A 26,137-nucleotide genomic window follows, 5' to 3' on the forward strand; every position below is an offset into this window, starting at 1 on the left:
TAAAGGATATCTCACAGCACAGGGCCTGTGCGAGGCCCCTAGGATGGACAGATAAAGGGGATCTGTTTTCTTCCCTTCAAGACAGTGGCTCTCCACCTGCGGCGATCTTGTTCCCTCTGAGGACCTCTGGCAGGTCACCCTGGGGGGTGAGGCAGTAGGGCTCTACATTCTTCAGTGCATTGGGCAGCCTCCCTCCCCCTCCTCCTCCTCACACCATTCCCTGTTATTTTGGAATTAGGAGATGAAATGGGCCCATTAGAGGTTCCTTCTCTCTAATGAAAATGTATGATTCTTAATGACATTTTTACACTGTGGCCCTGTGGGGATGCCTGGCAGCCGCCTCCTGCTGTCCTGACGCTCACTCTCTCCGGAGGGCACGCTCCCCACCAGGGGCATCCTGGAGGGTTGTGACATCCTCATCCATATACATGTCCCCAATTAAAGACTTCCCGCCGCTACCGGGAGGGGGCCTGAGCGGTGGAGTGAAACTGAAAAGGGGGACCCCACGCTCCTCGGGTCTCTCCGCTGGAAGGCGAGGAAGGGCCCTGCGAAAAACACCGGAAGAGGGGCGTGCTCTGGGGACAGGCAGGACTTTTATGGGGATTCTGTTGGACTGTTTGGGGCCCACTCTGCGGTTCACGGCGAACACCCGAGGGCCCGAAGGCAGGGCACCAAGGAGGCGGGCGCTGCACCGCGGTCCTCCACGGCAGCGCGGCCAGCTGGCTGGCTGGGGAGGAGGGCGCGCAGATCCAGGCGCCCCCAAACTGGCGGTGGCCTAATCTTTGAAGGGACCACTGGGTAGCTGCGGGAGTGGATGCAGGGCAGGAGAGGGGGAGTTTGTCTTTCCCTGGCTCAACCCTGGACTCCAAGCCCGGGAGCGCACCTCCGCTTCCTCCCGCGTTGCTCCTCGCTGGGATGCGCTTCGCGGCAGCTGGCGACAGCTGGCTGAGCGGTGGCCGCGTGGGCGGCAGGGGAGGTGGGGCCACCCGTCGCCCGGTGCTCCCGAGGCATGATCTGATTACTGGACCCTGCCTGTGTGCTGAGTCAAACGCCGCCACTGGGCTGGGTCTGCAGCCGGGCCGCAGAGCACAATCAGCTGTAGTTAATGATTAATCGCTGGCCACGCCGCCTCCAGCAGCCCGGGCGCGGGTGCTCTCAGAGCGTGGGTTGGGGCCGGCAATCGCCAGGCAGCCTGGAGCAGAGCAGAGGGCTGCACGGCAGAGCGTACGCGGCCAAGGACTAGGAGCGCTGGCGCCCTGTGGGCTGCGGGACTCACGCCGGGCGGGAAGCCTAGACCCTCTTCCTTCCGCGCTCTCCCCGCCCTGCTCGCTCCCACACCCCAAACCCCACCCCCGAGCCTCAATCTCGGCTGGGTTGGGCTGCTCCAGGAAGTTTCCGTGAAAGCACCTGAAATATTAAGTTAACCTTTTCCAAGTGAGCTCCAGTGAGAGAAAGCTCTGCGCCCATTCTGCTGAGTCGAGCTGAGAACGCTGGGTTCTGCTGGGAAGAAGAAGGGAAGTTGAGAAAGTCTTTGAACCTCATGGCTTCACACAGCGGCCCTGCCAGTGACTGCTCCTATGTCATCGATCACAGTCATGTCCCCGAGTTCGAGGTGGCCACCTGGATCAAAATCACCCTCATCCTGGTGTACCTGCTCATCTTCATGGTGGGCATTCTGGGAAACAGTGTCACTATTCGGGTGACCCAGGTACTGCAGAAGAAAGGCTACTTGCAGAAGGAAGTGACAGATCACATGGTGAGCCTGGCTTGCTCGGACATCTTGGTCTTCCTCATTGGCATGCCCATGGAGTTTTACAGCATCGTCTGGAACCCCTTGACCACGCCCAGCAATGCCCTGGCCTGTAAGCTCCACACTTTCCTGTTTGAGGCCTGCAGCTATGCCACGCTGCTGCACGTGCTGACGCTCAGCTTCGAGCGCTATGTCGCCATCTGTCACCCCTTCAGGTATAAGGCTGTGTCAGGGCCCTGCCAGGTGAAGTTGTTGATCGCCTTCGTCTGGGTCACCTCCGCCCTGGTGGCCCTGCCTTTGCTTTTTGCCATGGGAGTTGAGTACCCGCTGCTGAACGTGCCCAGCCACCGGGGTCTCCCTTGCAACCACTCCCGTAACCGTCACCACGAGCAACCTGAGACCTCCAACATGTCCATCTGTACCAACCTCTCCAGCCGCTGGACTGTGTTTCAGTCTAGCATCTTCAGCGCCTTCCTCATCTACCTGGTGGTCCTGGTCTCCGTGGCCTTCATGTGCTGGAATATGATGCAGGTGCTCATGAGGAGCAAGCAGGGCACGCTGGCCGGGAAGGGGCCAGAGCCGCAGCTGAGGAAGCTGGAGAGCAAGGAGACCAGGACGGCCAGGAGGCAGACCATCGTCTTCCTGAGTGAGTCCTGGGAGGAGGGCAAATGCGAGCAGTGACCCGCCGCCGCTGTCCTCCCAGCCAGAAGTGTTGCCTTAAAAGTGTAAACTGAATTTCTGAAGGCTGCAGAGGCATTGATCTGAGCCTCTGTATATTTCTTCTCTGTGGTTTGGGGTCTTAGGTTATGGTGAAAACACTGGACCAGGATCAGGAAGTCTGGGCATGTTGCAGAACCACTGCTCTGTGGCCTCTGTCAAGTCACAAAATGTCTTGGGTAAAATGGAGATAGTAACACTGAGAAATGTGAGGGTCAAATTAGGTAATGCTGTCGAGGTGAAAGTCCTTTTGAGAAGGACAAGTTCTGCAGAGATAAAAGGGAGCATTCTTATCTAGCCCGTGTACCCTGGAGAATCTTTCTCAGGCAGTTGGATTTTGTTCCTGTCTTCCTTCTCTGGAGGAGCAAGGCAGTCAGGAACACCTACACTCCGGGCTGTATTGTATTTCCCAAGAGTGACCCCCTACCTAAGTCTTAAGAAACTGGAGCTCTCAGACTTGCTTTCCCCAGGGTAGTGCTTGAGTTTCTGCTGTGGTGGGTCTGTTCCTTAGCAGAGCTGAGAAACATGGCAGGGACTGCAGGCCTGTTTGTCTGATTCCTGAAATCACAGATTCCTGGAGGGTCATCCAAAATACCCAATTCCCTGCAGAGTTGCCATTTGTTTTGCAAACTTTTGTTGTTATGCAAATATTTAAAGTCAGATCTTCTGTGTAGGAAGGAAGGAGCCCACAGTCTAAACCCCTGCAAGGCCTTCAGAAGCCCGCCTGGTGGCTGCCCTCTGGGAGACGGGGCTTCAATGGAAAAACAAAGTTTACATGAGCAAAGGGTTTTAAAAATATTTTTTAGCAGAAATGAGAAAAAGATATTGTGGTTGTGTGAGTCAAGAGGGAGTTAGTAAAACAAATGTTTCCCCTTCTCCCCTCTCCCCTTTCCAGTGTGGCATAAGGAAAAAAATCATGGTGCTGTTTGTTTTGGTGTGAGAAACCTGAGAAACAGGTTCCTGGGCCAGGATAGACATGAAAGAAAATTTGGAGGCACTCAAAGAAATGGCAAGAACCTGGTCCTATCTCAATCCTCCCCTCCGCTTCTGGTGTGTCTGTACAGCTGACTTGATTTTGCTCTGTGTCTGTGCAAAATGAGAGGAGGGACTTTGCAGTTTTTGCTGCCTACTCTACATCAGGGGCCATGCTAGGCGATTTATATTTCCATTTCATAGAGGAGGAATTTGAGGCTTGGAGAAGATCTAATTCAAATGCACGTTGAGTGCGGCTCCCAGATTCTCACCTTGCTCCTTAGGGCAAGGACGTGAGTGGCTGGCTGGGGCTTTCACAGGCTCCTGGTGACGGGAAAATGAGATCAAGTGGGGTTTGACAGGGACAGTGCTACCTGGATTGGTCTGGTGGTGTCGCTGACTCCTGCGGCAGGCTTGCTGGAAGCTGCTGTAGCAGGTAAGGTCATCTGGGGACTAAGGAAGGGCACCCAGCCCAATTCAGTCTCTCTCACCCACTGCTTGCTGCTCAAACGATTCCAGGAAGAAATGAACACTGGATTTGCTTGGACATCTACTGGAAGGCTAGTTCTCCCTTCCCCCATATACCCTTAGGCATATCTTAAACTTTGAGCAGAAATTTAAACTTCAGTGTGAAAGAATTTCCTATTTTGTTTTTGTTGTTGAATGCAGTCCCCTACCTGCCACTGTCATTGAGAAATTAAGGCTGCATTCGACCAAGGAAAAGTCATTAATTTATCTTTGTTTTCTATTGGACCATCTCTGTGTTTTCATGTTTCTCCCAATAGATGTCTCTTTTCCTCTCAGCAGATATCGTTCCAAGTTAAAGTCAGTCTCCATTTTGTAGCATAAAGTCAGAATGCCGTAGACTTTTACTTAGTGATGGATAGGATCTTGGAGATCATCTCACCCAGCTGGTAGTGGCCTGGAATGAGTTTGTTCTCCCTGCTGCGCTCATTCCTTCTTTTAGTTCTCCCCACCCCTTTCCTATAACAACTATATATTAATCTCCCACTGTGTTCCCTGCATAAAGATTGTTGAATGGCAATCAGGTGCTCAATGTGCGATAGTGTCTTGGGGGAATTACCATTGGTATTTAGCTTATTTCCTCTGCAGAGGTTTTCAAAGCAGTTCTTGCTAAAGTACCCCTCTCCCAGTGAATTTCAAAGAGCTTTTAAAAATAGGAACCTCACTAATTAACTCAAGTTAGGAAATAAATTAATGGAGTGAAGAGGGAGAAATCATGGCCTGCATCGTCAGATTAATACAATGCAATTTAGTTTGTGGGTTTCATAAAACTTCTGCTTTGGGGCATTTTTAACCCAGAACAAATGAATATATAAATTGTTTACAAATCGCTGAATTTAATAGAGTGATTTAGCTGTCTTTTTAGCATTTCAGTTAACAGATGTATCAAAGCAAATATTTGCTCATTTCAAACATTTGCATTTAATGTGAAATGTAAATGACGACATAACACAAGATGTCTTTGGAGCTCGAGGCAATAAAAAACCAATTAAGGATGTGCCCCCGCCCCCTTGTTGTTAAAAATGCTAACTTCTGCATAACAGAAGCAAAATCCATGTCTACCCAAGATGAGGAAGCCTATGTGGAAAATATTATTTTTTCTTTCTGCAGCTTTTGCTGTTGTGCGTCAGTTCAGGCAAGGTGCCGGGCTGGTGAATAATGAAAATAAATGGGGAACTTTGGGAAAGATGTTGGATGCCTCCTAGATCTCAAGCAATTTGCAGGAGAAAGCAAATATTGTGAAAGTGCACATTCCTGAAAACGTGAGTGTCTCTTCTTGCCTCCTGTCAGCTCAGTGAGAAATCAGTACAGGACTTACTTCCTTTTTGCAAGGTTACAGCTACCATGGCCTTGGTAATACTTGTTCAATGCCAGAACAGAGGTTGTTGGTCTGGATTCCTGCCTTTTCTGGAGGAAAGGAACAGGTGCATTTGGCTCTTTATTCCTGAGATACTGATGTGTAAAAAGAACCTGCCTTTCAAGAGATTTTTTCAAGTCCTCCCTCTCATTTTACTGAACTCTCACTTGGAGTTATTTTCAGTGTGTGTGGCAGGTAGGTCCATGGACCCCCGTGTTTGTGTCTATTGCACATGTGGCTTGCTGTCAAATATCCACTCTAAGTGGAACCACAGAGGAGTTTACAAGAAGTACAGTTTAGTAACTTTCAAGAGGCTAAAGTGATTGGGATTAGGTTATAGCTGCTTCCTCAGGGCAGTAACTGTCTTTCAACTATGGTGATGAAAAAAAGTTTGACAGATAATCATGATATTACAAAATTAAAGAAACATCATGAAAGATTTAGAACTCTCTAATAATTTCACTCCTTTGCATTCTGAATTGCTCTCCTGAGCCACAGGGAAAGGGGAATTGCATGTAGTGGTAGGAACTGTACTTCAGCTTGGGTTGCTCATGGGATTATATCTTAAATATTCTTGGATGCTTGAATACAGCATCCATCATATGCATTTGGATGGGAAAAAGATTGAGAGTTGCTGTAGTGGAAAAAATGCTAAAAAGAAGGTTGATGTATATTTAGATATTTGTGGAGTGGGCCAGAGAACAGCAGAGCGGAGGAAACCAGAATCACATCCTCTGGGTTTTTAAGCCCCAGGTTTAGAGGTCAAGTCACGTGTCTGCAGAGGACAGCGAGAGAATGTGATCTCTCTGAGATGTTAAAGGGGGCCCTCCTGATCTGAGGGTAATCAGTACCTGGAAAGAACTCTTAAAGTTAGCTCCTTAAAACTGAGTCTGAGATTTCATGTAAAAAGAGGTCTGCCTGGGACTTCATTGTGAAAAGTGAAAGAGAAAGTTATGAAATTTATCTTATATTTTATAAAACACAGGTTGTAATTATATGTTAATTCTTAAAACTTTTCAGAATGAAGCAAGTGTGGCTTTTTGAGTATGTACTTTTCTGACGAAAATGTGCGATAGCCTTTGTGTTTGATCTTGCAAGACTATAAAGAGGGCTTTCTCCCAGGTTTCTCTTCTTTGCAATTTAAATCTTCACTGATGCACCTGTCCTGGCTTCATTCTTGTCAGTTTTACATTCTCTCAGGATTAAGGGGTCTAATCCGGCCAGACCTTCAGGTGTCAGTGGGTTGGCATCTGATGCATCTGTTTCCAAAGCCCTCCTTCTAGTGACTTCATGATATCCTGCGTCCTGTGTCAAGCTGTCTCACAAAATATAATTAATTGAGAAACAAATCCTTGTATATCAACTGATTACATGGAAATGGATACCTAAAATACTTCCGAAGTGCCAACAGAATTTTAAATAGTTGCTTTTTCTTGTCTAGTTTAAATACTGATCTTCCAATCACGTTTATGTCTTTCATTTTCTTAGAGATGGCCTTTTCTGTGGTATAAAGGGCTATGTCATCTCAGTTTCTTAAGGAAATCACCATAATTAAATTAGTGACTTTTTTTTAGTGTAAGATATTATTTTGACTCAAATGTTTGGATATTTCAGAAGTTTTGTCTCAAGTGTTTAGGTTACAACCTCTATTCTGGAAGAGAATTTATTGGTGTGGATGTGGCCATAACAAATGGTGTTTCATGTTCATTTTTCTATTTGTGATGGCTGTCATAAATTGCAAGTGTCCTGTGATCAGCCTGGCAGACAAATATAACAATGCTGCCTTATTTTTATAATCAAGCTGTCTCAAAGATTTCATTTCTCTGTTGGAGAGATGCATAGTTCCCATGGAAGGGAATATTGGTGTCCCAGTCCCCATGCATTAGCAAGCCTGTTCGTTCATCTTAGTTGCATGCCTCATGGGGCTGCCAATGTGTAATAAGGCAGTAGAGACCTCAGTTGAGCAAAGCATTCAGTTTATTAATACTAAAACCACTCAAAATAAAAGCAGGTACAAGTAGAGACAGCACAGAGGAAGAATATTTAATTAGGAGTCAAGGAGCCCCACCCTGCGCCGCTGGACAAGGCCCCCTGACCCACCACTTGGATAGCACTGTCGTCTCTCACTGCCTTTTCCTTCTGTTCAGTCTGCAACCCTGGGACAACCCAAGTGACGCTCGATCTCTGCTCCCTGGGTGCTTAGCTCTGGAGAGAAGAGGGGTCATTGCTGTGCTGTAAGTTCTTATAAACAAATAAGTGCTCCCTCACCTGGGCCCTGCTGCCTAGTGTGCACCTTCCTCTGGAGCATCTGCAAAGAGCATGAGCTCCTGGAAGGCCTTTCCTGCTTTGTTTCCGGCAAGTCTACTCGCTGAAGGATGTGTCATCGCTGAAGGAATGTCTCTATCTACTCTGGCCCTTGTCTTGGCTGCCCATCATGCTGCAGCCACTCGGAACTCATTGATGCCTCCATTCCCACCCATCAGCGGCTTCCCATGACTCTTATGCTAAAGAGCAACATTCTTAACATAAAGACCCTCTTGTCCGCTGCCTCTCCAACTTTATGGAGTGCAGATCTCCCCTTGAATGACATACCTCAGGATGCCATGACAAAATGCCACAGGCTGCGTGGCTTAAACAACAGGCTTTTATTTTCTCACAGTTCTGGAAGCTTAGAAGTCTGAGATAGAGGTGCTGGCAGAGTTGGTTGTTGGGGAGACGTCTTCCTTGGCTTGTAAATGCCTGCCTTCTTGCTGAGGCCTCACGTGGCTTTTCCTCTGTGTGCGTGCAGAGAGAGAGATCCTTGGTATTTCTTCCTCTTCTTAACAGGACACCTGTCCTGTCGGACTACAGCCCCACCATTCTGACCTCATTTAACCTTAATTACCTCCCTGAAGGCCCTCTCTCCATTACTGTCACATTCAGGATTAGGGCTTCAGCATACGAACTGGGAGGACACAATTCAGTCCCTAAACATCCCTTAACTGCTCTGCCCCACTGGGCCCCACCAGTTCCTCCATTGGCCCGCGGCCGGGTTCTCTCCTGCCACCTGGCTCTGGCACCTTTTGTTTCCTCTGGCTGAAATGCTTTTCTGCCTTATTCTGTGCTCTGCCTGCCCTCCGCCAGTCCCTTCACCAGGTTAACATCTTCAGCCTTCCCCCTGGAAGCCCAGCCCAGGCCCCACGACTTGATTAAACCTCCCTTGAAACAAGACTTAAGTTATAATACATTTAATTGTGAGATCATTCGACTGATGTCTGTCTGCCTTCCAATTCCTCGAGAGCAGGAGCTCTCCCTGATTCTGCTCAGCACTGCACCTCCACCCTAGCATGCATGGGACCTGCACGTGGCAGATGTTCAATGAATGTTTGCTGACTGAGTAAATGAGGAAACTAGTCTCAGCTTGGAAGGGAAACAATGTTCTATTTTCTCTTGGGTGTGCAGTCCTACAGAAATTTATTGTTCCTCCGTTTTCTACTTAGTCTCAACCTAAAGATGTTCTGTTTAAAAGTGATCTGATTTCTCCCAGAGCTCCAGGCCATCACAGAGGACACTGAAGATTTTATTTCCCTTGAGCAAAGGAGCCGTCTGTGTTAATCAGACCCTGAATATCAGCTCTTACCATATGTACCTGCCAGAAGTAACCATGAAATGAAATTGATTAGGGTGGTGGTTAACAGCCCTTGTTAAACTCTGTTTAACAAGATGTTAATACAATGAGACAACTCTAGAGATTATTTCTTAGTGAGCCCTTTTGCCACATTAAACAAGAGGGCACTCAGAGTATGAGTAGGGGATGCAGTGGGGACAATGTTTTAAAAATAGCCAACCAATATGTTTTCATTTCCCTCGAAAGTGGTATTCACTTGCAGCCATCTCCTTCAATCTGGGCCAGGAGCTTACCACCCTGGGGAAAGAGAAAGCAGGTACTGACTAGTACAGAGGTATTGCTGATCCATTTTGAGCACAGAAGCTGGATTTCTTGACCTCCTTAGCTGGGCAACTGTCCCAAAAGCCAGGCTTTGTAAAGGGTGTAAAAGGATTTGCCCAACCCCATAGCTCTTCCTTTGCTGTATCCGAGCCCAGCCTGGTGGACAAGAGCAGCCACCACACAGGTGGCTCCAGACAAGGCCACAGCTAAGGGGTTGGAAGCTCCTCCCTGGAAGCCCCTGGAGGGTTTTAAGGAGGAAGGCAGGGTCACACTGTAGTGCTGAGCCTGGGGTGACACCTTTTTCTCATTGCAGTTGGAGTCAAAATACAGGCCTTGGAATGTTCCCAGAATGAGAGAGACAACCCTTCATTGGGACACAGTCCTGAAACAGTGGCTGAAGCCAGCTAATTCTTCCTGCTGTTAGCCAGACCTCAGGCTCTTGGCCTTGTGCTGCTGCTGCTGTCAGCTCTCCATGGCCAGAGGATGACTCTGCTTCCAGTTAGCCCCTCATGTCCTCCAGGCCTATGGGCCCCAGCAGCCCCAACACTGTGTAGGCTCTGGTCAGGAGGCAGCTCCAGGGAGCTGAGCTAGGCCACAGCTCTAAGTTCTCTCTTCAGGACAATTTCAAGTCCCCACTTCTTCCTTGAAGCTCCCTGCGATCAGAGAACTTGCATGCGCCTGTTTCTTTAACCTTCCCTACTGGGCTGGGGACATAGTGGGTGTGTGCTGCTTTGAGGGTTCAGAAATAGAAATCCTGGACAATGGCTGCTGCTTCTGGAAAGGAGGGAACCACACAAAATATGACCCTCGGGAAGTCACTCAGGCCTTATCTGCCTTCCTCCTCTCCTGCCCTGTGATAGACAAAGATCTGAGATGACTCCTGAAATTTCTGAAGCCTTCGGTACATACACACCTTCTCCCACTTATTCAATCAAACGCCAAGCAAGCTGTTGCAGTAAAAGGATTTTGCCAAAGTAATTAAGGTCTCAAATCTGTTGACCTTAAGACAGGGAGATTATGTACATGGGCTTCATCAAACCGCCTGATCCTTTAAATCTGGGTCTAGAGGACAGAGACAGGAGAAGTCAGAGATTCAAAGCATAGGAGGAGTTAGATGTGGGAGAAAATCTCCATTGTTGGTTTTGAAAATTCTGGGGTCCTCTGAAAGGGAATGTAGGTAGCTCCTAGCTGCTGAGAGCCACTAAGGAAATGGGGACTTGAATAAGCTCAGGTGAATTTCTCCCCAGATCCTCCAGAAAAGAACTCACCCTGGCCAGTATGTTAAGATAGTGAGCAGAGAGCTCAGCCATGCTTTGTCTGGTATTCTGATCTACAGAACTGTGAGCTAATGAATAGAAGTTGTTTTAAGCCACGAAATTGGTATTAACTTGTGAAGTCACAATAGAAAGCTAATACATTCTGTGAACTCTGGGGCCTCCAAGTAAATACATGTCCTATCTTAGTTATATCTTCCAGGAGAGGCCCAATCTCTAGAGGCATCTCTTCAAAAAATCCCATGTTCCAAGAACTATACCTATGGTCCAGCCATTCGCTGATTCACCAACCACTTGTTCAGCCCCTGCTCTGTGCTCAGTGGTTAGGAAGTTTACCGACTTCCAGGTCACCATGGAATTTTCCGTGGACTTTCACAGTCTTGTTTAGGCTTGAGTCCCACTGACTGGATTTTTGGAATCATGGACACCTCAGTTGTCAGGAAGTGAGAGGAAGATGGTAGTGGATTGACTGAATCATCATAGTTTTTGTAGCTCTTTTCCTCAAAGCCCGGCACTTAGTAGGTGCTAAATAAATGGCGAATGAATGAATGTCTGGGCAGCTCTGGTGCTTCCCAGAGCCCTCATCGCAGAGGAGAGACTGCCTACATCCTTGTCATTTAGTTCCAAATGGAAAAGGCAGGGAGGAAGTTAACCCCAGTGCTGAAAGTAAGCCTGAGTAAGAAAGAGGTGTCCTGGCTGACAAACTTTACCATTTTCTGATGTTAGGGTTCCTGCCAATTGAGAAATTTGACAAAATTTCCTGTTTGCACTTTCTGTGTCTAAGCTCCATCCTGGCAGCCAGAGGCTTTTGCAATGTCTCATCATGCTGCTCTACTCCTCTCGGGGGCGGCTGGGTAGTCGGAGAGCTGTGGTGTTACCAGAACCTGACAGACAGGGATCAGGAGGCAAGGCTGCAGCATCAAATTGCTGTGCTACTTGTTAAATGTCTAACTGGCTGTGACATCAAAGACATGCAGAAAGGCCAAGTAAGCCCAGTTGAGAGCATGGGGTTCACTGAACTCAGAGAAAAGCCATCCTCTTTCTCTAGTGAAGGGAAATTACCTTAGACATAAAACCCTAAGGATGGGGTGTTTGGCATGAGCGGAAGTCATTTGGTCTTTGACTTTATGTATTATTATTCTTTGGAAGACATGATATATTCAGCAGAAACGAAGCTTTCCAGGAAATTTATGGGTTTACTTCTGTTGCATTTCTGAAGGATTAAATATCATGTTGAAATGACAGCTGCACATTTTTTATATTTAAAGGACGGCTGATAGGTTGTCAGTGTTTTTCAAATTCAACTTTGTCTTGACGGGAGGCAAATGGGAGGCCTTGGTGGTTGAAGGTTGCTTTCCAGAGGATGAAGGAAATGTATATAGAAGCAGGCTGTTCCCTTTCTTGAGCCTGGAGTTTTCCTCACTATTGAATCTCTTGAAGGCCCACTTCCTCCAGGAAGCCTTCCTGGACTGGCTTTACCTGGCTCTTCCAGGGTAAATCTTTGTGTTTCTTTTTGGTGGTACTTTCATCAGGATTTTTGAAAGCATAAAATGTGCATGATCTTATTGGGACTGTAGTGATCAGGATACAAGGGTTCTCCCCTTCAAGGAGCTTCATATTTCTTTAGTTGGAGCATCAAAGTATGGAGGTTGAGCCTTGTAGAAGGAAGCTTAAAAATACCCTTGATGAAGGCTGGGGGCTAATGGCTGTTTATGAAGTAAGCTGGTTCTGGGTTGCAAAATTTTAATATTTACAAGAAAATTCAAGGGGGCTTATGAGATGCCCAGAAAATGAGGCATTTGGTTCTTCATTTGAAGTGGTGGTTCTGTTCCTCATGCTTCCTGTTGCTCTCCCTGCTCTAGGATTATGCTCCCAAGGCTGGCCAGACATGGGGACCACCCAGCCCAGGCACCAGCCTTTATATTTCATCTCTCTTCTTTCTAACATCACCGTCAGGAGGGCAGAATTAAATCCATTTTTCAGAATTGCTCAAGGCCATGCCCCACTGAGATCTGACCTGGGATCTGACTCCAAAGTCCGTGTTGCTTCCCTAAACAGAGGGCGATGTGGTCCTGCTGGGGAATTGTGAGTGGCAGGGGTGGGGAGGGAAGAGACCATGATGCCAAGTCTGGTGGTGTTCTGGTCTTGCTTCTAGGTTCCCTTACAGCTTTTGAGTACTCTTCTGATGTTTGGAGGATTTCCCTCCTTTTGAGTCCTGCTTCCCCAGGGGAGTGAGTGGTCAGAACTTGTTTTCCCAGCACCCTTGAAAGTGGGGTACAGCATGGGACCTGGGCTGCATCAATCACCTGCACTGACCTGACAGTCTCATTCAGAAGAGAGTGATGGAAAGGAAAGCAGCCACATGGAGTCTTCTTGGGGACAGTGCCAGTGTCTGACAAAGCAGCATCGAAAGCAAAAACAAGAGGACCAGGGTGGCGCCCCCAGCCAGCGGTTGGCAGAGCTTCTGCAGCAGGGTCTGCATGGACTTGGCTGGTGGGAGATCTGATGGATTCTTGGTTGCAGATCCTGTTCTCTGGCTCTCCCAGGAATTGTGTGAAAAAGCCAGCAGCCTCATTTCCAGTTTAAAGTGAATGGGCTTGGTGTTTGCATGAAGAACTCTGTATGTCCACATAATAGGTAATAGGACAGTTGGACTGGAGTGAGGGACCCAGAGGGGAGCAGTGAATAGTGAATCTAGATTGCAAAGTAGATTAGGGCAAACATGGAGGCAGTTGATAACTTGCCTAAAGCATTTGGACTACACAGTGGAGGCACTGGGGAACCACAGAAGACTTTTGACCAGAGGAGTGGCAAGAAGGACTGCAAGAAGACAGATGGCCATGGTATGGTGTGTGTTGCAGGTAGGCAGGCAGTGTGAGGAGCATAGACATGGAGGGGGTGCTGGCCCATGGGTTCTGATGATGGCGAATGATAGGTTTGGCTGTGAAGGGCCATGAGAGGTGGTAGCTGTCAACCCTGCTATTTGTAGAATCACCTGTGGAGTGTTAAACCATACCTCACTCCAGTTATTTTGGGATGCAGTCCTGCTATCTGTATTATTTAAGCTCTGTAGGTGATTCCAGTGGAGAGGCCAGGCCTGATAGCAGGGGAAGAGGAAGTTGGAAAGGCAGGCTGGGCCTGGCCGTGAAGACCTGGAATTAGGTGGCTGTATGAAGGTTCTTTGACAGCAAGCTGCAAAACTCCTCCTGACTTACTAAGAGAAAAGGAATTTTCTGGAAGTGTGAAGAGTAGCTCACAAAGTCAGAGGAAAGGCTAAGAACCAGACTGTTCAGGGATCTAGGGGGAAGGACAGCTGCCTGGCCTCCACTATCAAGAAGATGAGCTTCAGACATTCTCCCATCTTTGCTGTCACTCCATTCTGGGTCACAGTCCCAGAGGCAAGACTCACTGGCTTGGTGAGGCTGGGAGTAGGGCAGCATGATGAACAGTGCCAGCAGACTCCAGGCAGGGAGAGGTCCCCAGGGACAGCTGAGGCTGTACCTGGGAAGCCTGTGACACAGCCAGGAGCATACACAGAAGGCCCCCCTCCAGGGCTCTTATGGGACTTGACGAATAGCACCATCATTTTGAGTTCCTTCACTCTAGAATTTCCCCCAGCTCGGCTCTTGTGGGTTATCTTCCTGTGTCCTTTCCCTTGCTGGGTCCTTGGTGAGGTTTCCCAGGGGTCAGGTCATCTTAGTGTGTAAACCAGTTAGAAGGACAGGGGAGGAGGACCCAGCAGAGAGCACCCGCTGTGCTCTCCCCCACCGTCCCAAATGCCGTTATCAGGAGGCCGGTTAATGTCAAACCCACAGGGTCTATTTCCTTTCTGGGAACCTGACTCATTCACCCAGGTCACTGGCCAGGTATTGGATTGTGGCTTTGCATCACCACAAATCAGTTTCTGTTTGGACCGTGGCCTGGGGAACGAAAGTCTTGGCTGTGCCTCAGGGTCAGGTGCACCCACTGCTTTCTCTGGCATCGTCCAGTTATATCTTAATATAATATTAGCCTTGAGCCAGGACTTCTTGTTTCGTATGTAAAATACCACCTTTGAAGTCAGGAATATTTATGAGGCAACATAGGGTATACATGAGGTGAATTTATTGCCTTCTGGAAATTCAAAACGTTATTTGGGAGAGAAGAAACAGTCCTTTGTGAAGAGTTTTGTTTAGAAATGTTTTAGCTTCATGTTGAAATGCTGATTAATCTTTGATTTTTATGTCAGCTGGAATCTGTCACTGGGGTGATTTCTGTTCTCTCCCTGCAAGTTGAGATGCAAGGAGGCTGTTCTCCAGACCCTTTCCTCATGGACTCGTCGTGGTGGTGATTCCTGAGTGGGAGTCGTGTACACTCCAAGCCTTCCCTTTGGAGCCTGCCATGAGCTGTATGTGCTGAGAATAGGTGTGTGTGTGGGGGGGATTATGACCATATGGGCTTCTCAGTCTGCAGACAGGGCCTGAAGTATGTAAGTACTCTGTCCTGAGTGATGTGAGTGATGGCAGGTGGGGTGCATCACTTTCCTGTGGCTCCTTTAACAAATGACTGCAGGCTTGGTGGCTTGATACAATAGAAATGCATGCTCCCACAGTTCCAGAGGCCAGAAGTAAGTAATAAGTTTCACTGGGCTGAAATCAAGGTGTCAGCACGGTCGCACAACCTCTGGAGGCTTTGGGGGAGAATCCCTCCCTTGGGTCTCCCAGGTTCTGATTGCTGCCTGTATTCCTCAGTTTCTGGCTGCATCACTGCAATCTACAAGGCTAGTGTCTCCAAACTTCTCCCCACTCTATCTTCGTATCATCTTCTCCTGTGTGTGTATCCAACCTCGCTTTGCCTCCCTCTTGTAAGTATGCACCGGACGGAATTTAACGCCAGTGCTGGTAATTCAGGATCATCTCTTCATCTCAAGATCCCTAGCTTAATCACATATGCAAAGACCCTTTTCCCCTTTAAGGTAACATATCCATATTCTAGGGACTAGGACCTGATATTTTGGGGGGACATTTTTCAGCCTACTAGAGGTGGCAAAGGGATGCCAAAAGGCATAAATTTAATGTGGCATGTGAACAGTCTCCTGACCTACAAAGGAACACTGTGGAACAGCACAACAGGCATATATTCTATCCCCTTTGCCACACAAGTGTGGGTGACCTTGGGCAAAACAGCTCAGAACTTCAGTTTGATTATCTCTACATGGATGTACGGTGTCCTCAGAGGCTGATTTGAGCTTCAGTGGGAAGTAGATGGAGGCCTCTAGTGCAGTGCCTGGCATGAAGGAGGTCCTCAATAAAAGCTAGTTTGCTACAATGACCTTGCCATATCACAGGAAGAATTCTGATTGAGGATTCAAGAGAACTTTGTTTTAGTCCTTGCTGGACAAGTGGTGTATCATCTTGTGCCAATCTCAATTTATTTTGAGGGACCCGGAAGGGGATGAACTTGAGGTTTCTATCTTAAAATTCTCCATTAGAAATAACACAAAAAAGGGATCTGAGTTCTAGTCTTAATAAGCACTCCATGGGTAGTAAGTCTGTGAAGTGTCCTCTTTATTTTAAAGATGCATGTACATTTGCATTTTATTCCATCATATATCATTTCCTGATGTAATATAAAAATGTTTTTGAGCTCCTTTTCAGGATAAAGGTGGCAGCCCAGGAAAGGTGATTCTTGATGGCTTTGAGGAGCCTCTGGAATCTTATCCCAGATGGTGAGGTGTACACTCAGAAGCAACCTGAGTTCCCGATAATTCTGAAGTTGTTTGACTTTGATCTTTATTCTGTGAGAAGTAGCACAACAAGAGCAAGAGCAGCTCCAGACTCTGGGAGCCCATTGTGGGTGGGAACTTGTGATAAATGAATATGCTGATGGTTTCTTCATGTACCTGGAAGGCCAGGGCATTATTGACCTTGGCAATCGATACATCAAAATGAATTTTTGGAAGAGTGTCATCAAGCAGAGCTTTATTTCCAAAAACACAAAAAACTCTGCCCCAAGGAGAGTCAGATGACTTTCATTGTGAAATAAACAAAGTTGATGGCTTAGGCATTACTTATGTCATGCTAGTCAGATCTGAGATATAGGCACTGTGGTAACCAATTGTTCCCAGAATCCACATTCTCAATGCCCATTAAAACTTGCAGTGCTGAAATCATATTCTTTCCACTTTGCCCATTTTAATAATAATAATGAGAACGTTAAAATGACATTTTGAATTTATACTGCACTTGTCTGCGAGGTGCTCTGAGCACTTTACAGACAGTAAGGATTGATGAATCCTTATCACAAAGTGGGGAAATGTTGGTAGTGTAAGAATAGAAATAGGTTAGCATAAGCATAGCCATCTTAAAGGCCTAGAAGCCATTTTCTGAGTATGTGACTTAGAAAGAAAAACTGGAACTGGGTAAGGCCTTGAAAAACAAGTTAATCATGAGCACCGGGTGGTAGGCAGCTGTGACCCTTGGTCAGCTAACCTTGGTCAGTAAATCTTACATACCAAGCTTATCGTGCAGAACCTCCCTAACCATTGAGGAGTAGTCTTACCCTGCCCTTGCTTAACCCCAGGATATATGTCTTGCAAGAATAATGTATAGTTATAGAAAATTGCTATGAGTTAAGTGCTTTGAAATTGCTATATAAACCCTTGGCTCTGAGTGCTCGGGGTCCTTGTTGAGACCCGCTGCATCGGGCTGACTTGGACCCCAACTAGTTGGCTGAATAAAGACTTTGCTTGAATTTACATCTCTATGCCTGTATAGTTTGTTCTCTGGGGAAGCCTCGGAAGCCTGCACCCTAACAGTAGCAGGTAATATTTGTAATTATATTCAACTAGTAAGGAGCCCCCTGGGCTGGAAAAAATTTTGGTGGTATGAGATGGTGTTGCCTTGTGGATGGAAGAGGTGGAAACTTCTGGATGTGCTTTGGCGGTCTGCTTTGTCCATTTCCCTCTGCCTCAGTTTCCATCAGTTAAATGGGATAACAGTAGTATATCCTCTCCTGCAGTGGGGCTCTGTGGATGATTGGGAGTACTGATTATGTTAGCTAGCTTTTCAGTTTTTGAGATTTTGCCATGCGCGTGGTGCTCCAAGAGCCTTCATATATTCATTTATTCAGTTCTCAGAAAAACCCTATGAGGTGGATATCATTATTTACTATAGTTCACAAAAAAGAAGATTAGAATACAGAGAGTTTAAGGAGCCTGCCTAAGGTAACACAGCAATTAAGTGGCAGAGGTGGATTTGACCCCGGTGTTACTTACCACTGGTGGTCTTACCACTTCTTTAGAACTGCTTGAACTTTTAAATCACAACATAGTGCGCGAGCGCGCGCACACACACACACACACACACAGAAGTTTCATTGAACAGCATTCACTCTTCCTTACCTGAGAAGGTGAAATACATTTTGGTATTTTCTAGTCATTTCTTCATAAAAATGCCAGCCTTGAGCCACTACATTAATTTTATGATCATGAATAAGTCCTGACCCACGGTTTGAAAGCTTTGTGTTATACCATGCTCCCTGGATGCTCATGGGAGAGAAATGTGGGGAGTGTGTGTGGTGGGAGGGTCCGAGAGTACTGGAGGAGACTAGAGGGCAGGTGAGGCCCTGGCTCTGCCCACACAGCATCTGTCACTGGCGGGGTGACAGTTTTGTGTCTGAAAGTACATATGGGGCCTTAGGGTAAGAGCAAGCAGCGACCACCTCAACCCTGTCTCCTACCTTCAGTGTCTTTGTAGCCTGCATGTCTGCACATCTGGACTTCATCCCTAAGTCTAACTGAGGTATTTACCAAGCAACCAGTACCAGTTGGGTCTATAGTTATCAGGTCCTATGTGGTAAGCATGAGGCATGGTTCCTGACTTCCAGAAAACTGCAAGCCCTCAGGGAAGGCAGACAGACAGGCTAAGGGAACCAGGGCAGATGGGCCGAGTAAGCAGCTAGCCTTCACCTGGTAAGGAGACCTTGGGCGACACCCCTGACCTCTTGGAGCCTTCCTGTCTGGCTGCAATTGCAGCCTGAGTGAGATATGTGGGCAAGAATGTTTGGTGAAGCCTACAGTATGAGGAGGAGGTTGGGGGCTGTCGTTACAGCAGCGTGGCCACATGCTGAGGACCTGGTGCGTCAGGGAGTACCGGGGCTTAGAGAAGAGGGTGGATGTGCTAGAGTAGTCTGTGATGACTTCCTGAAGGAGACAGCGTTCGAGCTTAATTTGAAGGGGTGTTTTCAGTTCCTGGCCAGAAGGATCATGGTTGCACTCAAGGGGTGAAGTTAGACACACAAGGTCCAACCGATTGTGTGTGATCCATGCTTATGTACAATCAAGTCATAGCTCTGACTCAAGTAGGAGGATCCTGAGCCACTTTTATGAGTTTTACATACATTGATAGCTTGAGGTCAGTGGCAGACAACCACTGAATTTGCTCAGGCCAGGGGTCAGCAAACTGCACACATATTACTCACAATACCTGTAACATAAGCATGGTTTTTACATTTTTAAAGAATTGCAGGGAAAAAAAAGGATGTGTGACAGTGACTATATGGCCCTATAAAGCCTAAAATATTTACTGTCTGGCTCTTTAAAGAAAAAACCTGCCAACCTGAGCTTTAGGCTGTGAAGTGCATGACCTTTGTTACATGTTGAAAGCCCTACTTAGTTCTGAGTCACATGTTAGCCATTCTCTCTGTCCTTCTGTCACATCCTAAGGGCACACACACAGTGTCTACAGGTTGTAGAGAAGGGAAAAATATGCACACAATTGCTCATTTCCTTGCTACATAGCTGTCAGGAATTCCCCTGCTTTCCTCTCTTGGCACATTAATATGTAGCACCCAGCATGTATATATTTAGTTTTTTGACATTGGCACATCAGTGATTAGTGCCACATGCCAAAAGGCGGGGCTACAGCCATGATGCCATTTATAACAACTTTCATAAAAATAGTCCCCCATGGTGCAGCTTTCTATTTTTCTAACATAAATAACCTGAAAGGCCAAATTGCAAACATGATTTCTCTTCATGCTCTACCTGGCCATTTGTAATAAGTATGCAATGTGAAATTTGATCTAAATAAGCAGTTAAACCTGGAAAATCACAGTGTAGTCAAGCCCACCATTTACTTTAAAAATCAAGAGAAAACAAAAGGTGAGTGGCTACTCTTTTTTTTTTTTAAGTAATGGTATCTTGATGACAAGCTAATGTGGAGCTCAAAATAAAGGTATTGTGTGTAGAAATCACCTTTCAGACATACCGAGGCAATATGCCAGGAGGCTCTTGGCAAATGGCTCTGAAAGGAGGGCAGATTACTGTAACAGCTCCTTTGAAAATATAGAGTTGTTCCATACAGGCCGCCTGCTCTCCTTGACAATGGTGGGACTTTTGTTACAGGAAGATTAGGTGTCTTTGGACAGATTTGAGATTATCCTTATCTTTTCCATATAGCAAAGTGTTACCACTCAGAACAGAGTTGAAGGGACATCCTGATTGAATACCTTCCAGAAAAAGGGTAGTTTTAGGAGAAACACTTTACTTTGCTTCACATGATTGTTTTGGGTTCATTCCTGAAGAGGTTCCATTTCCATACAGGCTTAGATGGCTCTGGAGAGAAATGTGATTTAAAAAAAAAAAATCCTGGGGAATGGAGAGTATTCACCCATTTTCCTGATGTTTCAAGCAATTCTCACACTGCATAGCCTAGAGGTGGAGGTGGCCAGGACATGTTTTGTTTGCTTAACACAATGTTTGTTTGTTAAAGAATCTGAATACACAGCTCATACTGTCTGTTTGCCGCAGGCACCTTGCTTCACCTGCACTGGGCAGTTTCACACATTTGTACGCGAAAGAACTGAAGTTTGGGTGCCTGGTCAGGGCTTGTGGGCTGCACCAAAATATGGCGCCTGCTTGCACCTTTCCTGTGCCATCAGCTTGTGAGTACAGAACACCAGCCGCAAAGGTCTAGTGACAGCTCCGAGTGCTGATGGCAGCCCATGAACCCCAGCCTTCTCCAGATGGCAGTCCCTTTCTGGCTGCTGCCATCACTGGAAGAAACATTGGCTAAAGGGCTGTGACAGTTTTCTGACAGTGGTTATTGCAGTGAGTACTGTTGGGACAGAAAGTTCTGGAAAACCCCTTCCACCTGCCCCATGGTAGCCTGAACTGTGGTTCGTGACTAGATTGGGCCAAAAGGTATGAAGAGTCTGGACTCTGGAGCTGTACTACTGGGTTCCCGTCATTTTTTGCCTCTTCTGAGGGGTCTGAACTTTTTGTGGGTCAAGTTTGTCCTCCTTGGTTCTTGGCCCTGCTGAAATGAAGAATTGAAAGGCAGAGACACAGTAGTAAAGGAGAGCGAGAGTTTAATTTGAATAAACTCCAAGGGAGGAGCAGACCAGCAGACAAAGGCCTCCATCCATTAGGTGGAAGGCCTATATATTGCTTTCTGGTGGGGAGGTGCCCCTTTGACAAGGTGGGGTCATTTGATTGACTGGTCCATCTATATAGCCATCCCTCTCAGTGAGCATGTCCTTTCCCACGATGAGGCGTGGTTTGGGCAGTTCTTAGGTCTGTTCGATTGCACCCCCATTGGGATCTGGTTGGAACTGGTTTGGCCTGGCCCCAAAAGGCAAGGAAGTTATCTCCCCAGAAAGCCTTTGTTGTCTTCACATGGGAACCCTCTGTCTGGGCAGAGTTTGGGTGGTTTTATCCTTAAACCTTACCTTCCTCCTTCCCTAGCTGCTCATGTCTATCTTTCCACCTGATAAACTAAGAGGCTTCTCGGCTTCTTATGTGAGGGGCACAGTGACTTAGGTGATAGACTGATAGAAGACAGGGGAATGGCACCTGGAGATGCCCTTGACATTCATTTCAAGTCCAGGAGCGGGCATGTAAATGCTAACTTGTGCTTGGATTAATGATTTGATGGACACAAGAAAGAGATCCACCAGTTAACACAGCTTAATGACCACTGACATCAGGGTCACGGGAAGGAAGGAATTAATGGTGAGCACAGCTAAAACACTTCAGAGCATTTTAGCATGTCCTGATTGAGACTTTTTCAGTCACAGAGATTTTTAAAAGTTAATGGTAGCATTGTCATTAAAAATAAAAAAAAAGGAGACTAAAGTGGTTCAGTTGCAGCTGGCACCAGGATGGAGATGAGACACATGTGCCCTTTTTAAGGGCAGCCTTTCAACAACTCCAGGGGGATGGGAGAGCTCCAGATTGTTCCATCTGGCCTGCCCTCCTCTGTCCTCCTGAAGGACATCGTTCTCTGCTTTTTGTCTATGGGAGCAAAGGCCTTAGCAAACAGAAATTACTATTTAAATTAAAAGGTGGGCTGACCTATAGCTCATAAGATGCCTACCTTGAGGGATATTACTATTCTCTGTTCCTTGATTCTTTCAGAAAATAAGCATAATATTCCTGTTTCATGCTGTCCTATGCTCTAGGCCCAAAGTCAGGGGGAGACCCCCATCATGTGCTCCCAAAGACCTTCCAGTGTATGGGTAACTAACCAGGAGGCAAGCCCCAGTGAGGTATGGTGTTCCAAAGTTAGTTTATAATCTCTTGGTTTAGAAACTGGTTCCTTTTTCCATGAAGATTGCTTGCATTTTTTTCAGACAACAAATATGTATTGAATGCCTATCATGAAAGGAACAGAAAATACCAGGATGAATAAGGCTTTGAATGCCCTTCAAGTCAGGGAGACACCTGTCCTTAACAAACCAGAGGAATGAAATGCCAGGGTGGCACTGCACACTGGAAGGGGCTATGTAGGAGTACCAGGAAGGGCTCGAACACATGGGGCAATGAATACACCTCAGTTTCTTAGTTCCTTTTCTTCCTCTTCTTCATCGGCTCCAAGTTTCCATTTCTTCAATTCCAGCTGTTGTGTTAGGTGTTGGTAGGAAAGTAACTTGTTTAATTTAAATTTACATGTGACTAGGATGTATGGGAATGGGGTTGTCAGTAACTAACTCTTAATGATCTAAAACTCAGATTCTCCAAGACTTGGCCCCAGAAAGTCTTCCGGCAGAAGGGATCATCGTACCATGTGTTCTGACTCAAGCTCATGAATTTTACCTGCTTCTTGAGATTACTTTGCTTCAGTCCCCATCAAACCTACTCCAAGGGGCTTTCTTCTTCAGGGTGTGGTTCTCTCTGATTTGGAAACTAGGTTCTAAAGTCAGTTGAAAAGGCCTGTGTTGCTACAGTTGCCCCTGAAAGTCAGAAAGGCACCACATGGAAATCCAATTACCCTCCTCCAGTAAGTCCTACCTAACCACTTTTCCTTCTTTGCTGAGACAGATCATGCCATTGTTTGGTTGGAAAGCAGGCAAAATAGTTGGATAGAAGAAACAGAAAAATACGGATCTAGAAACACTAAAATTGTACTCAGAGTGGTGATCACTTATGCTTTTAGAGGCAGGTGGTGGCAGGGGCCCATTGAGACAAGTGTACATTCCCACGTCCCATTTCAAACTCACTCTGTGCTTCAGTGGTGAGGAGATTCTGCCATTCGGAATCTGGTTCCCAGCCCATAACTTTAAACATCTGCTGGGTCTTTCTGTCTGAGCCTGTGCCCTGTGTCACACACACACACACACACACACTCACACTCTCTCACTCACTCACTCACTCACTCACTCACTCACTCACTCACTCACTCACTCACTCAGTAAAAGCAGACACTCTGCCATTTGGAATCTGGTTCCCAGCCCATAACTTTAAACATCCACTTTCTTGACTGCAACTGGCACTGCTGGGGCACCAGGAAATGCTTCCCCACATCCCTTGCCCTGTGTCCTTGGAACAAACGTGAGCACATGTGACTGCCGTGAAGGTCTGGGGACCTGCTATTTGCAGGCGGTGGAGTTAGATGCTGCCTTGGAGTGCAGGGAGGACTGGAGCAGCAGGCATGCGTAGGGAGGAGGGAAAAATGAATTAATTATCTTGTCAAGTTCTTCCTGTCAGATGGCAGAGATGCCAGAGTCTTGTATTGATGAGTACTGGTTTCCCATTCATACTAAGTGCTCTTCTTCTCTTTTTGTTCCAATGTGTGATTCCAAAGGGACTCACAGATTCCCATTAGTTGTATAGAGTAACTAAGAAACATTTTTTGATATTAAAAATTTCATATCACTCTGCACTCTGTGTAGTTTTAGGTAATTGACTCTTTTCATTGGCACCTGGATTCACATTGACTGCAATTAGGGATAGCCTTGTTTTTAAACTAATTAGATTTAATTTAGTCTAAAACATAAAATCAGCTTCATTTAAATAATCCCAATTTAAATTGTTGGTATGTATTCAATATAATTAAAATTTTGCCTTCTAATTTTGGTAGAAAATTTGAAGTTTTATATTAACTAAAATTTTTATTTTTGATGGCAAATATGTTCAAATTTTATATACGAAATACAATCAAATTTTTTAAATGATTTAGATCCCTATTGTCAATAGAGTACACACAATATTAAGACACTTGATTTTTAACAACATAATTAGTGCTTTTGCTGAAATGAAGGGAAGATAAATTTACGAAACAAATGTGTAATTAATGAATTATTTATACTTTTATTATATCACTCATTTAACATCGCAAGAGTTCTAACAGAACACACAGACACGTAGAATGATCAACAAATATGTTTTTTTATATTTTACTTCTAGTTGTATAGAAAACATAACTTCAGACACATTTAAAATTATGTGTTTATGAAGTTTTACTTGTCAAGGAAGGAGGATAGAACACATTTTATTGACTGATTTGGTAGTTTGATTTGTAACTTGTAAATATTTGTGTGGGCCTCCATCAATACTCTTGTACTGATGCCAAGTGAGAATAACCCAGATTATTCAATTGTTCTCTAGTTTCACCAGCAAATATTTGAATTCTGTTAGTTTCTAGCATATCGGGTTATGAGGTTCTACTTGAACATTGTGACTGAATTGTCATCCATTTGTGAGAATCTGGATTAGACCTACATGTGCAATTCAGAGAGGGTGTTTTGCAGTTCCTTCTGAAAACTTGTTAGACCTGGTTATTGTTTCAAAGCTCAGCACTGCTGGAATGCCCAAGCCATCAGCTGGGAGTGCTGTGAGGGAGGAGAGGATGGCTTAGTAGCTCCAGTTTCTTTCACTTTGCTATAATTTAGTTCAGAATAGCTGGGGCCCTTCCAGATTAGAATAAACTGAAAAATCAGAAAAGATCCAGTGAACAAATGTTGAGTCACTCCTTATTAAAGCAAAAACATTTTTTGAGTGGGTGACATTTCCTGTTTACCCAGAACCAGATGACTTGCATCCTGCTCCTAGGTTAGAGCTCTTGCGTCCATCTGGTGCCTCCAGCAGTCCCACTCCCCATTTCCCTTTTAAAATGGGAAGATATTGCAATAGTTCATATTGAAAATGAGAAAATAGTCTTTTAAAATCATTCATGAGTCACTATTCTGACACAACTGTTTTCTCATTTACATAGTGACTTACACACACACATGCATCATTCCAGTCAGCATGTAGGTATTATTTATATTCTGCTTTTTTGTCTCAAATGTTATATCATATTTCTTTTCTGCATTCCTGAAGTCTCCATAGTTTCCAGTTTTAGACTCTGTATAATACAGCAGAATGATTTTAAATGCCTGTATTGTTACATGGAAATTTGAGAGCAAAAGAAGGGACTGGTTTATACCCCTTAGAGGCTTTGAGTTTTTATGAGTCCTGTGGCATCCAAATCACTCCTTAAAACCCCTGCTGATTTCAGCTTGGCAAGGAAAATGATTTGATAATCAAAAGTTTAATTACTGCATGTATTCGAGTTAGCGTATTTATTTTTGGTCAATTTTATGATATGATAGACCGAGCCTTCCTATATAAAGCCTCCATATAATTGATGTGTACAGGACATTTAGGACTGTTTTCAGGTCTTTTCTTTCATTGTTTCATGAGGCACTTAAACTGTATAAGAGATTTATTGTTGTGTCTTTGCTTCTGTGACAAATTGTTGGTCATACCTGTGATTTATTTTTCACTAATTCATTCACATAGAACAACCTTGAAATGTAATTCTCAAATACAACGTTCACCCTGTGGGGAAATGAGGTCTGCCCTATGATGATATGCCTTCTAGAAACTTCTAGGTTAAAAAATAGCTACTGCTGATATTTGTATCAGGTACTGGTCAAGGATGACCCCCTGTCCTGATGAGAGGTGAAGGTCGGTGGTCAAGGGGAGCCTCAGGGGGACACAGGAGACAGGCGTAGCCCACTAGCACAAGCATTCAGTCGCAGTGATCAGCACAGGAAAGTCTGGAGGAGGGATGGCAAGCCAGGAGTGCTGGGGGCTGTTTTGAGGAAGGGTATGGAGTACAGAGCTAAGAGAAGCCCATAGGCAAGTCTTGAAATAAAAGGGAAGAGACAGTTAGTGGATTAAAGTAGATTTTTAATTCATATTTTCAAAATTCTCTCACTTGGTGTTGAGACCTCTAACTGGAGCAGTGCGTAAATTTATTGGGCATCTGTACTAACTGCCCAGTGCAGTATGGACATACTTCACTCACCCTTTCATTCTGGTGTCCACTGATGAGCATCCTCTATGTACTGGCGTGTGCTGGGCCCCA

The 26,137-nt window shown here is 45.8% G+C and overlaps 1 protein-coding gene across 1 annotated transcript in view; it reads left to right on the forward strand.

Annotated features, from left to right (window-relative positions):
* The first annotated feature begins 1,370 nt into the window (after positions 1 to 1,370).
* Positions 1,371 to 26,137, forward strand: part of GPR39 (G protein-coupled receptor 39) — a 181,775-nt gene continuing 157,008 nt past the window's right edge. Inside the window, exon 1 of the mRNA XM_017664964.3 lies at positions 1,371 to 2,396. Within this exon, the coding sequence (XP_017520453.3) occupies positions 1,541 to 2,396 (856 nt within the window). The 5' untranslated portion in view covers positions 1,371 to 1,540. The remainder of the gene's footprint in view (positions 2,397 to 26,137) is intronic.

The sequence above is a fragment of the Manis javanica genome, chromosome 7 (genome assembly GCF_040802235.1).
Source record: "Manis javanica isolate MJ-LG chromosome 7, MJ_LKY, whole genome shotgun sequence".
Taxonomy (NCBI): Eukaryota; Metazoa; Chordata; class Mammalia; order Pholidota; family Manidae; genus Manis; species Manis javanica.